Genomic DNA, 12,338 nt, shown 5'->3' on the forward strand with positions numbered 1-12,338 from the left:
GATCATATAAAACATACACAGCAGATGGAGAAACATTACGGTAGAGTATTGGGCAGGGCGACACAGTGGAGAGGTTGCAGGTCTGACAATGAACACACTCATTCACTTTTTCAGCTTCTCGGAATCTCTTATCCACATCTAAAGAAAGACACATAGCGGAGGAGGCTAAAATCACGGCTTTCTGTGAAAGACAAGTTTAAAATAAGGTGCCTTTATCTCTTGGTAAGTTATAGTCTTATTTCCAATAGTTGTTCTAATTCCCAGTTTGAGTCCAATTGGCTTATCATTAAATGATTGGAGCAATTAGCACAAGTCTGCAATCTGCTAGTGCATTCTATGGTCGCTTCTCCTGTGAATTGAGTGCCACCTGCTGGTAGAGAACGTGTTGCAAGTGCTTCGTTCACGGAGTTAGGGTCAAGCTTTTTCCACTTGATTCTTAATTGTACAATTACACATTAGTCAAAATAGAAATAAAAATAAAACCTAAGTGGTTTAAATTGAAAGTCATATGGGAAGATCAAGTGGAAATACAAATGTCCAGACCCTGAAAGTTGTTTAAATAATGTTTTATAGGTTCTGAACAGAAAATAATAACTGGATTATGTGAATGTAAAATTGGGACGACAGCACCAAACAAACAAATGATCGTACATTTAACTGCCCGGCCTCAGACACTGAATAAATAAAGCAAAAGGTTCTTCACATTGAATCTTGATTGACGGTCAAATGCTTGATTGACGTTCACACTTAATTAGGCTCCGCTGCTTAGCAAATGACAATCCTACATAGTCCTGCGATTCCTTTTGTGGGTTTTATGTTCTAGATTTATTGACAGTGTCAAAAGGGAATGCGTCAACTGGTGTCACCCCGGATTATGCATTACACTGAGAGGCAATATTGTGTTACACTGAGAGGCAATATTGTGTTGGTCGCATGTGTCTGAAGAAGTTGAACCTGGTGTCAAATGCCCCTGCAGTCAGTCAGGGCTCAGAGTCCAGCACTACGGCGGGGAAGCGCTCCCCTCCTTCCCCCAGCAGGGAGTACAAGTCCCTCAGGTCACTAAGGTCGGGACATCCAGGCCCGGGTACTATGGAGGGGAGTAGAGGGGACAGGGTGTCCAATATAGCCTGTCACACAGAAGAAGAGACTGTCAGCCCATTAATCGCTAGAAGTTATGCACTGCGCACAGACTGTGTTGAATCCATTTTGCATGTGAACTGTTTTCCTGACCAGGTGTATCACCCCTCACCTGCTCGAGGTAAATCTCCTGCCGCAGCAGGGACACCCTCGTCCGCAGCGTCTCCAGCTCCACGAGCTCTGCCTCCATCGCGTAGGTTAAAGTGGGCGGCAGGGGAGCAATCATCCCGTCCACCACCGCGCCATTAACCCCAGCGGGGCAAAGGCGGCCTCCCTCTGCTCTCCATCGATCCCATGCCTCCCACGCTGATGGAACAAAAATAAGGTTATTCTTAGAGCGTGAGCAACTGTAGCCTAAAACCTTTTTTTTTCTCTCCGCGGCCTCGGCTTTAAATAGAGAGGCCCTTGCCTGCCCACAGCAAGATCGACGGGTCTAAAACCCCACCGTCATGGGGATGGGGGGGAGAGGGGAGGGAGGGGGGGGGGGGGGGGGGTGTTAAGGCCAAGGAAACTACTGATCTGGCACTGAGGTTTCACTGCGGCTCTGTTTTCATTTTCCATGCGCCGGGATGGAGAGGCTGCATTAGCTCGTTAGCACGCAACATCAATCACGAGCTCCTTATTTCCAAATGCAACCAACGATGGATCCCTCCCTCGTAAATAAAAGCACACAGAAATAAACTACTTAACGAGATGTGGATCCACTCCAGCTTCATTATAGCAGGACTGGAAGTAGAGAGTGATACCGTGAAACACAAGGTGGGGACTTCTCTGCCAATGCCTTGTTGATTTTGCAAGTCTGTATTGTTAAAATGTGGTCTCAAAATGTAAGAAAATACCAAAAAGCTTTACGTTAAAGTCTAGTCTAAAATCTCAACGTGTGAGTGCATCATCTGTTCAGGCTCTTACGCAGCTCTGCGGTTGCTTCCTGCGCCCGTCTGGCCAGAAGCTGCGTTGTCTGGCAGTGGCAGTCGATGCCAGGCCCTCGGAGAGTGGGCCTGTCGTCCAGAAGCCGCGTCTGATCTGGGATTCCGCGAGCAGGATCCCTGGGGAACTAGAGGGTTCGGAAAGGCGGGGTCAAGGACAAGACGGGGACATGGACAAGTGTATTTAATGCATACGTGCGTCTCGACGCGCATGCCACGCTAATTTCAAATAGCTGCACAGTTGATATCAGTGGAATTGAAACTGAAACACAAGTGTATTCCCAAACTCAACATCACAGTGTGGAAAATAAGTGACAGGCTTCCATAGAAAGAGGAAGGATACCGTGGCTTTCATTCTCTCCATGAAGTGACTCCTCCCAGGCACAGACTTCCTTTGTAGGGTAACAACTTTGTCCCATAACCTAAAAGGGAAAGTAAAGAGGGAAACTTAGTGTCCCAAACGTGAACTGTGGAATCTGCTTTAAAAAAATGCATGAAAGAAACCTGTTTTGCTTGCTCCTTAGAGATTTCCATTTTGCTATTGGTGCAGAATCGTCCCTGCCAATAAGCAAAAAGGGCAAAGCGAACCATTAGAATAACTGATTTACACCCCCCTCCACCTTGATTGACACTGACAAAGCCTGGATTTCTTTATGGTCCAGTGGTGTAAAAATAAAAACATACCCATTCGGGCCAAGTAAGCACGGAGCTGCGAGCTCCTCTGTTATTGAAACGGCCAGCGGGTTTCTGGTGGGAGCCGAGGCCGCCACAGCTTTGCTCAGGTCATGTCCACTCAACAAGTCTTGTACAAGTCTAATAGTCTTCTTTTCAGAGTGGAGGGCCGATGTGTGGAACGCATCGACGGAGCCACAGCCCGACGCAGCCTGCGGGGGTTTCCTTGCTGCTTGCCGATGGGGAACCCCAGCCGAAGAAAACTGACTTTTACTTGTGGTTTTGCCCCGACCGGGATAGTGGCCGGCAGAGAGTTTTGAAACCAGTGTGGAGGGTACCGACGTACCGGGCTTTTTGGGCTCTTTTGGGTTTGCAGATTTAGAGGTTGATCTGGACGTGGAGCGATTTACTTTAGAAGCTGCAGAGGTGCATGCAACAGCAGTAGAGCAAGGTTCCTTTTGAGGTGGAGATTGTTTGCTCAAGCCTTTTTTGGGAAATCCTGTGCCGGTGCGGACCCGAAGGGCTTTCTCCAGGGCTCGTTCAAGCAATTCTATATCTTCTTTTTCCCCTGGTGAGGTATCTGTGGCTGTGAAGATAAAAGCATGCAAACACTGGGTTGGTTATTTTATTGGTTATTCATTTGTTTAACCTGAAAGCCTCAGGATACACAAAAAGAACATTCACACATGGCCGCTCTCATATACACTTTAATGTCAAATCAAATGAATTTGATCACATTTAAATGTGATGTTTAATCCCATAGATCTGACATAAAGTGAACATGTGACAACGTATAAAAAATGCCTTCAACGGCAACTCATTTTCTGTGAGCATTGTATCCAACAAACCAATTATTTTTTAAATTACCTCTAGTAGCATCATTATTGGCACACTGGGTCTCATCAAAGCCCGCCTTTGGTTGTGGCGTTCTGCAGGAAGCAATATATAATATTACAGTGTTAACAGGCAAATCTCACAATGCAGTTATGTATTTCATAGACTGTTTTGTAAATAGAATTGTATTATCAAGTTTCTAGATACATCCAGTTTACCACAGATCCCAAAATGATAGTGTGTTTTAATGGGTATTCTCTGTGTGAGTTTAAAAATCTGATGCAATGACGCAACAGTAAATACAGGTTTAAACAAACAATAATATAACCAATCATTTTAGATACTTCATAAATTAAATAATTTTGACAAAGATTAATACCATGCTTTCAGATCATTTTGGATTTTAAAGGAGCATTTTATTGTAAGCATCTTTGACTTTGGTGTAGCATGTGGCCCTCCGCAAAGAGGAGACAACAATGAGGCCAAAACATACAACCTAGAAAAAAGGCACGACTGGGATTACAACCCAGACTGTGTTTACTAAACACGCGCTTTGACCAACTAAGCCACGGCGCCAGGTGGGAGCAGCACCCGAGAGATCCACGGTAGATAGATCATTCAAGATGACTCTGTTACGTCAGTGATCTTTCCACGGGAGAGAGGGGCCCCACTCCCGTTACGGTTATGCGAGGAAGACACACACGCACACACTGGGGCTGGCGAAGATAAGATGTAACATCTGCCTCCATTATAGAGTATTTTTGCATGCACACATAAGTTCTAAGTTCATACTAACGTTATATGATGTAGGATTTATTTTTTGTTTGCTTTGGAGTTTTCTGGAGACAGGTAAAATCGTGAGTAGCTACTGATTGAACAACGTGGTGCACGCAATGCATGCAAAGAGTCAGCTAAATGCAATGATATGTCGTTACTTACAGGGTCTGTAGCAGGTCTTTGTAGAATTCAATACTGTCGTTAATCTTGGCTTGTTCAGCTTTGCGGGACTTGATAGTTTGCTCAACCAGGGACAGCAGTGACATACTGGAGTCTGACGTAGCACTGAAACCACGCAATAAACCATTAACTACCGTCTAACTGTTGGTTTAAAACTCTGAATTAACGTCGGCAACAGTAGACCGAAAAAGCCCATATGTTACAAATGTACAGCATTTGTCTTTGGTTGAAGTCTTCACATCGATACAACGAGCTTTTTGTTTAGACCCGCGAAATCTAAAACTCAGCTGATACCCGGAAGTCTCGTTTGTCGGTTTTTGGTAGAAAACCAAAACATAATCAGAGTGAAGCGGTTCAATAATTCACATAAGGATCTTGAAGGTATATTAACATAGTATATTAACATGATGTCTAACACTGAAGAAAAGAAAGAACGTTGACGTAACTATTAGGATTAACTGCACACTATTAAAAACTTCCTCGCCATCCAAGTAGTGACTTCTCGCGAGAAGTCACTACTTGGATGCATATTAAAACCATCGTTTCTTTGTTTACGTGTGCAGTACTTAGATTACAGGCCATGATTGCCTTGAATCGTGTTTGGAAATGCAGTGTCCCTGTTTCAACAAGGAGAAAGATTAGATACTTTAATGATATGTTATACAATTTTGCAAATGATTAGCCCTTCTAAAACAGGTTGTGGTTTTGATAACAATCATTCGATTTTCGAAATTATTTTCACAAGCCGCCTGTTTAAATGTCACAGTCAGTTAGAGAATATGGATATGACTAAAGCTATGATAATTTGTTGTTGTCTTATGTTCCATTGTAAATGTCTCAAATGAGTCAGGTCTTGTTTTTGCCAATCTAGAGGGAAAACGACAGCATCTGATTTGAGCACACATCTGAAGTGGCTTTCTCTCAGAAGCACCGGTGAAGTAAGTTAACCTCACAGCTGTCACCATTGTTGTTATTGATATTAATATATGAGAACTAAATGGTCTGATGTTTAAAAGCTTTTAATTTTGCATTGTTTTCATGTTTACCTTATCACAGCCGCATGTCATATTCTTTTCTGATTGCCGTGATGTAATCAAAAGCATCAGATCACAAGTCCTCTGTCAAAGAGCGGTCCATCTAAATGGACCTCCTGCAGCATTTGCTTTGAGGGACATTTATGTTGCAGCATCTGCCATCAGCGAATTCAAAGTTCAAAGTTACGGCAGAATAGAGTCAAAGAATGCTTCATTCGACAGTTGCCAAACATTTAGGTTCTGGGAATTTATCACCTTTAAATGGGGAAATCATTATCCAAGAGTTTATTAAGTATGCCAATGTTTCCCCAATCCCAGCTTTTAGACTAAAGTCCCCCTCCTTTGTCTGTGAACTGCATGGCTGGCACAGAATCACTTCCCAAAGCAATTAAATGTAATGGCAACAGCTTGCTGGCAGTGTTGGAGGGAAGTGAATCATCTTGTTAGCTCATCTTTACCCCCACCAGCCTCCTGTGGATCAGTAGCAGAGTGAGGGGTGGCGGGGCGGGTGGGAGGGGCATTTTAGCTGCCATGCCAACCAAGCATCTGACACTGCAGCCGGCTGCCAGGCTGATATGAGGCTTTTGACCGTAACACACACACATACACACACTTTCTCTCCCCCATGAGAGCACAGACGATACTCCATGCATACAATCATTGACCAGTGAACAATCTGGTCAGGGAACAAACAACTATTTGCAGCATGATAAACATCATGTTTGAAACATACTCAATGTAACAAACATAATGTAACAAACATAATGCAAATAAAACACCTGAAAAATTAGGCCTAAAATTGTCATAATAACAAAAAAGGCTGACATGAAGCAAGCTGGGCTTGTTTGTCCCAGACCAATCGTTATGCAGCGGTGGACAACCTGTTTGGGGCGGATCAGGACAAAGGTCTGTTCATTTGGAAGAACTCTGTATTTTCACCATACATGCTAATGCCCTGCTCCAGTCCTTCCCCCCTGTCACCTCTCCAAATCAGACACCTTTAATGATTTTTTTCCTTAGTTTTTTTAAGGTGTTTGACTCAACAACAGACATTTGGCATTGAGATCTGTTGTGGATATCTGGTTGTACATGGCTTGATCTCCAAAGGGTCACTGCAGCGCCTTAATAACAAAGATAACTGAAGATCAACAATTCTGTCAAGTTATATAACAACTACACTTTTTGAAATGTTGTTAGTGGCACCGGAGAGCAATAGTAGGTATTCGATATTATTGCTTTCTATTGGTGGAATAATTTTTCCCCAAAAATAGCACATCTTGTCCATAATATAAAGAATCATTATCAAGTATATTGCATAATTTTCCCCCAAAAATAGCACATCTTGTCCATAATATAAAGAATCATTATCAAGTATATTGCAGAATTTTCCCCCAAAAATAGCACATCTTGTCCATAATATAAAGAATCATTATCAAGTATATTGCATAATTTCGTTACGTCCCCCAAAAAAACATTACTTGAACTACAACATTAGCCCAAAGTGCGATTTGATTGTTCTTTTTGTTCCATGTATTCAAACTATCTGTGAAACAAAACATGCAAAACCATATTTGCTTGATGTGAATGCCATCTTGTGGTTATTTTCTTCTATTTTGTTGATGTAATCTTAGATCTTTGTATTGAGAGTTGATTTTGTAATTCATTTAGATTTGACAGGTATGATTAAAATAGGACCTCACATTAAGTCAATATTAGTAGTAAATTTATAATATGACAGTGGAGGTAGAATATCTGTAATTAACTCAATGACGACCAAACTTAAAAGAACCATTCACGTTTATTTACAACACTAGAAGTAAACAAACAAAAGCAGTTCACTTAACAAATGCTGTTCACAATTTACAGACAAAGTTCAACCTGAAATTTGACTATTCAGATCGGCTAGCTTTTGGTTTGACATAAGTCCCGCGGGCTCGCTGACCAATCACTGCAGGCACGTCCATTAACACGCCCAATAGGTCAATCTAAAGATGTGATTGGTTGGCTTTGACAATCAGCAATATTGTTGTCGAGGCTTTATGGTGAGCTTATATTTCAGCTGATTGTTAATAAAACACGGTTCTCCGTTTCTGCGCCTAGGTGGCAGCCAACTTTACTCTCATTTCAAAACCCGCTCATCGACATCCGTCTCCTCCATCACAAAACAAGCACCTACCATATAACGTTACTTTAATAATAATCTACCTAGGGTCTTTCTGACGTAGAACCATAAGGGCTGCATCTGATTGGATAAAAGCTTTGGTCAAAAACAGTGAAAACAACACAAATAAAAAAATAGCCATAACTGTTATTCTGTTTAGGCCAGCAGAAAAGCTTGTTGTTAGACAATTTTGCGTCAGCGTTTCCTGGGAGCACGCGCCTGGCAGCACGCTGCCGGGAGGGGGCGGAGCCAGAAGGGCTGCTCAGTCCCGATCCTCCCTCTGCCACTCTGCACGGTAGTGGCTGAAGGTTTGTAATGTCAATATGATACCAAAGGCTTCTAACCCGTTAATATTTCATTTGAACAGAGGAATAACCACTTTAAGCTCACAATTGGGACGTGGCGTTAACGGCGTACATTAAAAACGAAGTGTGTTTAGTTTGTTGGAATGCTAGCTAGCTATCAGCTAAGTTAGCTAGCGTCGTTCAGCAAAGTTAGCTGTTGTTGTCAGAAAGCTTTTAGCCAGTTAGATGACGTCAGTACAAACAATACCTGCAGTTGTATCGATAAACGGTGGCTTGAAGTGACGGTTGTTTCATACGTTGAAGAACGGAACTACAATTTAATCAATAGAACAACTCCATTTTTTTTGTGGTAAACGCCAGAAGGGCCTACGCTGTGATTTGAATGAGCGTTTTTGTTTGTTTGGTTGTGTATTCATGTAACGTAGTTTCTGCCAGAGTGTTTTTTGTTTGGCTTTGGCTTTAACTTCGCCCTTACTTACTAAGGTAAGGTCAAAAGCTTAAAGCAGCTGAACTGGCATCTTTCCTTTGGCCCTCGCATCAATGACAACAGCTACTCTGAATAGAATCGGGGTGATATTGACTCCCCATTTTCCCGATTAGGCTATACTTGTAATTTACTGTGTTTTTCTACATTGTGTTCTGTGGCATTGTTTCTCCGGACACATTTTTATTATTTAGTAGTTTGTTGGAATTTTGCCCCGGTGTGTATTATGGTTTTACAATACCTATGGCCTCTAGAACCACAGGGATCGCTGCAGCGACATTGTTTCTTGTTTGTTCTGGAAACCAGTTACACCATCTGGACTCAAGACAAATTTAGACCACAACTACATGTGATACGCAAACTTAATACATGTTACTTTTGCATATGCATTGAACACAACTTTAAATATGTACTTAAAATATTTACTTATATTCATAAATAATGCTGATTTGATGATTGGTTCTAGGGAACTAATAAACAGAAACGCACCACTAATGTCTGCAGAAAAGATGGAGATAAACACTGGTGTGTCCAATGGAGCAGGAGCTGTGTACGAGGAGAAAGAAGATGCCCTCAGGTAAGTCTCCCAGCAGGACACGGTTACCATTACATCTGAAACTGTGAAATAAGATGACAAAATATTCATGCTTGTCTTGGTTCTGCCTTACATGCACTTTTCCCCCCTATTTATTTTTCTTCTCCAGTCCTGAGGATCTGTCAGAGATGTTGTCAGCGGGAACTAAGGAGGTTCACGAAAAGGCAGAAAACACCCAGTTTGTGAAAGATTTCCTTAAGGGACGCATCCGCAAAGAGCTCTTCAAGGTAAGTACCGTACGGAATTCTTACTACTGAATGGCATAAAGTGCTTTACTAAACAAACAAGATGAGTAAATGAATGAAACAACCATATTTTGCTATAAAAGAAAGCAAAGGAAAACTGACGAAAGAGACGAGCGATATAACATTGTAACTTTTCTTTCTTGCTTCCTCAGCTTGGCGCCGTGGCACTCTACTACACTTATACAGCCATGGAGGAGGAGATTGAAAGGAACAAAGACCACCCCCATTTTGCCCCTCTATATTTTCCTACAGAGCTGCACCGCCACGAGGCCCTGGCCCGGGACCTTGAGTACTTTTATGGCCCCGACTGGCGCAACCAGGTCAGCTGCACCCAGGCAACCCAGCGCTACGTTGACCGTATTCATCAAGTCGGCCAGGAGGCCCCGGTTCTGCTGGTGGCCCATGCCTACACTCGCTACATGGGGGACCTCTCCGGGGGGCAGGTGCTGAAGAAAGTGGCACAGAGAGCCATGAAGCTGCCGTCCACCGGGGAGGGCCTTGAATTCTACCAGTTTGATGGCATCCACAGTGCGAAGGCATTCAAGCAGCTGTACCGTAGTCGGATGAACGAGCTGGAACTGGATATGGAAACAAAGAAGAGGCTGGTAGACGAGGCTGTCAAGGCCTTCCAGTTCAACATGGAGGTTAGTGGCCAGGGGAAAGGTAACCGGTTTCGGGGATTTAAGAATACAATGAATAGATGCTCGCTGCCTTTGGAAACACTATCTGTTCACTGGTGTACAGTGAAGTGGTTAAATAAGGATTTATCTCAATTTAAGACGTATATTATGTGTAGAATTCAATACACTGTCATACATTCATATTGTGAAACATATCAAATCTTGGATCCTCATTATTTGATTTTAGGTCTGTTTCCTCTTCACAACTGAAATGATTGAAGTTAGGGATATAATCATCTCCAATGCTAAAGCATATGTAATGCTGCGTTAGGCTAACTCATGTGGAACTAAGATTGCACCTGTTTTTTGTCGTTTTATGTGATGTGGCAATACGAGGCTCTTGTTTATCGCAGCAATAATACTGCTTAACCCGCTGTTTTTTTTCCTCCATTAACAGTTTCAAGAAAATTGAGCATGCAACAAGTGTGATGCCTGTAGCTATTGTGTATTTGTGGCGGCAGGTGTTCGAGGAGCTGGAGGAGATGGGCAAAACCATCCAGGAGGACGTGTTGGACGCTGGCATGCCCGTCCACGGAGCAATGGGTGGAGACATCAACAAGTGTCCCTACTACGCTGCCAAAATGGGTATGGCTCCAAGCTTCTCTCTGCAGCGCTGTGCCAAGATAACGGTGTCGCGTGGATCCTGTCTTTTAAGTTTTTGTTCTCTTTTTTTTTGTCCTCCTGTGTCACAGCGGCATCGGGTGGAACGGCCTACGCCTCGCAGCTCGCCATGGCCGTGCTCCGACACCCGACCGGGCAGGTGCTGGTAGCCACTTGGTTCGCCGCTCTGGCCGGATTTGCCGCCTGGTATCTCATGTGATCCGGGGCTGCCGCCTTGTTTCCCTCTGCCACCGGCAGAGAAAGGACAGCGATTCCATCGAGCCGTACGCCATTTCCTTGTTTGACACAAACGGGTCCAAGTTTATTCAATGTTGCGTGTTCGCCCACAAGAGCGGTTGACTGGTAAATAAACTCGGAGCTGAATCTTGTTGATGGAATTCCCGTAAAATGTTTGGTAGAACCTTTTAGTCGCCATCTTCAACCATCCATTCACCAAGCTGCACCGTGTCACCATTTATCCTCCTCTCTTTTTTATTCTTCTACCTCCTCTGCACTAACCCTCCATAAATGTTAACACCTCACTTATCAGGAAGGTACATTGCCTCCTTTGATTTAAAATCTACTGCCGGGTGGGCGAGCAAAGTGACGTTGATGCTGCCTGTGTGTGACTGTCTGAACAGGGATTGAGTCACGGTGAAACACACTTTGCATATGTTGTGCACGGTTAGTGTGCCTGGCATGAATCCAATAGCAAGCAGTGTGTTTTTGCAGGGCAGATCGCCGTGTTAAATTTGAATGGGGCTTCAATTTCTTTTGCATTCAAAGATGCTTATTCGACCAGAGAGGAAGTAATTGTATGATAATATAGTATTTTTTCACCTACACACAAACACCCTGACGAGGGTATGATTAACAAACAAATTTCAGTGAACATGCCAGATCTCTGAATCTGATGCATGTTCGAATGTACTATTATTCTGTTTCAGATGTTATGAAACGTCATGTGTTTTTATGACAAAAACCCGCCTATTGTTTTATATGCAAAGCTTAACTAAACAAGATGGCTGATTCAGTTTGACCTGCCAAAGGAGCCTATATTAGGACCAAGGTGTTCACAGAGGTGATCGCAGCTCTTTTAAAAAACGAAATGGTCTTATTCTAATGTAAAGGATTGTCTACATGAAGGCTAGATGTCTCTTGAGTGCCATTGTTGATTAAGAACTACGTCAATGTCCTTCAGCACGCCCAGACCTTGTTTATGTATCCATTTGACATGGATATACCTGCACGTATCATCACTAAATCTGTAATCATTATTCATTTTTTGTTCATACTGTAAAGTGTGGGTTCAACCTTCCCGGTAATGCACAACTGTCTTTCAGGAGGATTATATTGTTCAGTGTAAATGCTTGCGGTGTCATTGGAAGTTTAATATTTATCCTCGTACAGTTACACTTTGACCTTTTTGCTTTTTCTCCTGAAAACCGACTTTAGCTTTTAGCTTCCTGTGCTCGGTGCGTTTGCACACGTTTGGATGCACGTGATTCTTTCATTAGAAAAAAACTCCTACAGATTTGAGCAGACTTGAAAACCGAATTGGGGATGTGTTCTCAGGGGCATGTTGAAGTCAGGTGAAAATACGATGCATTGTACGTGGAGGAAGGTTACGGGGACGGCTTTAGCTAAACGTCTGTGTTTTATTCTATTTTATTTTTGGATGCCAGTGTGACGTGTCATAATACTTCAG

The 12,338-nt window shown here is 42.9% G+C and overlaps 2 protein-coding genes across 7 annotated transcripts; one reads left to right on the forward strand and one right to left on the reverse strand.

Moving 5' to 3' along the window:
* Positions 1–558: 558 nt before the first annotated feature.
* LOC119219952 (uncharacterized) lies at positions 559–5,033 on the reverse strand. Of its 4 annotated transcripts, none has more exons than XM_037475481.2 (8): positions 4,509–5,032; positions 3,603–3,664; positions 2,748–3,321; positions 2,568–2,621; positions 2,407–2,485; positions 2,047–2,191; positions 1,250–1,443; positions 559–1,087 (listed from the first exon to the last, which is right to left on the reverse strand). In XM_037475481.2, the coding sequence occupies exons 1-8, from the start codon at positions 4,610–4,612 to the stop codon at positions 1,052–1,054; spliced, it is 1,248 nt and encodes a 415-aa protein (XP_037331378.2). In that variant the 5' UTR covers positions 4,613–5,032; the 3' UTR covers positions 559–1,051. The 4 variants fall into 4 exon arrangements, with proteins under 4 accessions (XP_037331378.2, XP_037331377.2, XP_062421990.1 ...); XM_037475480.2 differs by having other exon boundaries at positions 559–1,127; positions 4,509–5,031; XM_062566006.1 differs by lacking the exon at positions 4,509–5,032 and having other exon boundaries at positions 559–1,127; positions 2,748–3,346; positions 3,603–3,658.
* hmox2b (heme oxygenase 2b) lies at positions 4,296–12,088 on the forward strand. 3 transcript variants are annotated; one of them, XM_062566009.1, is made up of 7 exons: positions 4,296–4,426; positions 5,398–5,464; positions 9,015–9,087; positions 9,215–9,332; positions 9,503–9,994; positions 10,492–10,615; positions 10,723–12,088. In XM_062566009.1, exons 3-7 carry the CDS (start codon positions 9,020–9,022, stop codon positions 10,848–10,850), a joined length of 930 nt encoding a protein of 309 aa, XP_062421993.1. In that variant the 5' UTR covers positions 4,296–4,426; positions 5,398–5,464; positions 9,015–9,019; the 3' UTR covers positions 10,851–12,088. The 3 variants fall into 3 exon arrangements, with proteins under 3 accessions (XP_062421993.1, XP_037331388.1, XP_037331387.1); XM_037475491.2 differs by lacking the exons at positions 4,296–4,426; positions 5,398–5,464 and adding an exon at positions 7,892–8,029; XM_037475490.2 differs by lacking the exons at positions 4,296–4,426; positions 5,398–5,464 and adding an exon at positions 7,894–8,029 and having other exon boundaries at positions 8,977–9,087.
* Positions 12,089–12,338: the final 250 nt, after the last annotated feature.

This window comes from Pungitius pungitius, chromosome 12 (genome assembly GCF_949316345.1).
Source record: "Pungitius pungitius chromosome 12, fPunPun2.1, whole genome shotgun sequence".
In the NCBI taxonomy this organism is placed as follows: Eukaryota; Metazoa; Chordata; class Actinopteri; order Perciformes; family Gasterosteidae; genus Pungitius; species Pungitius pungitius.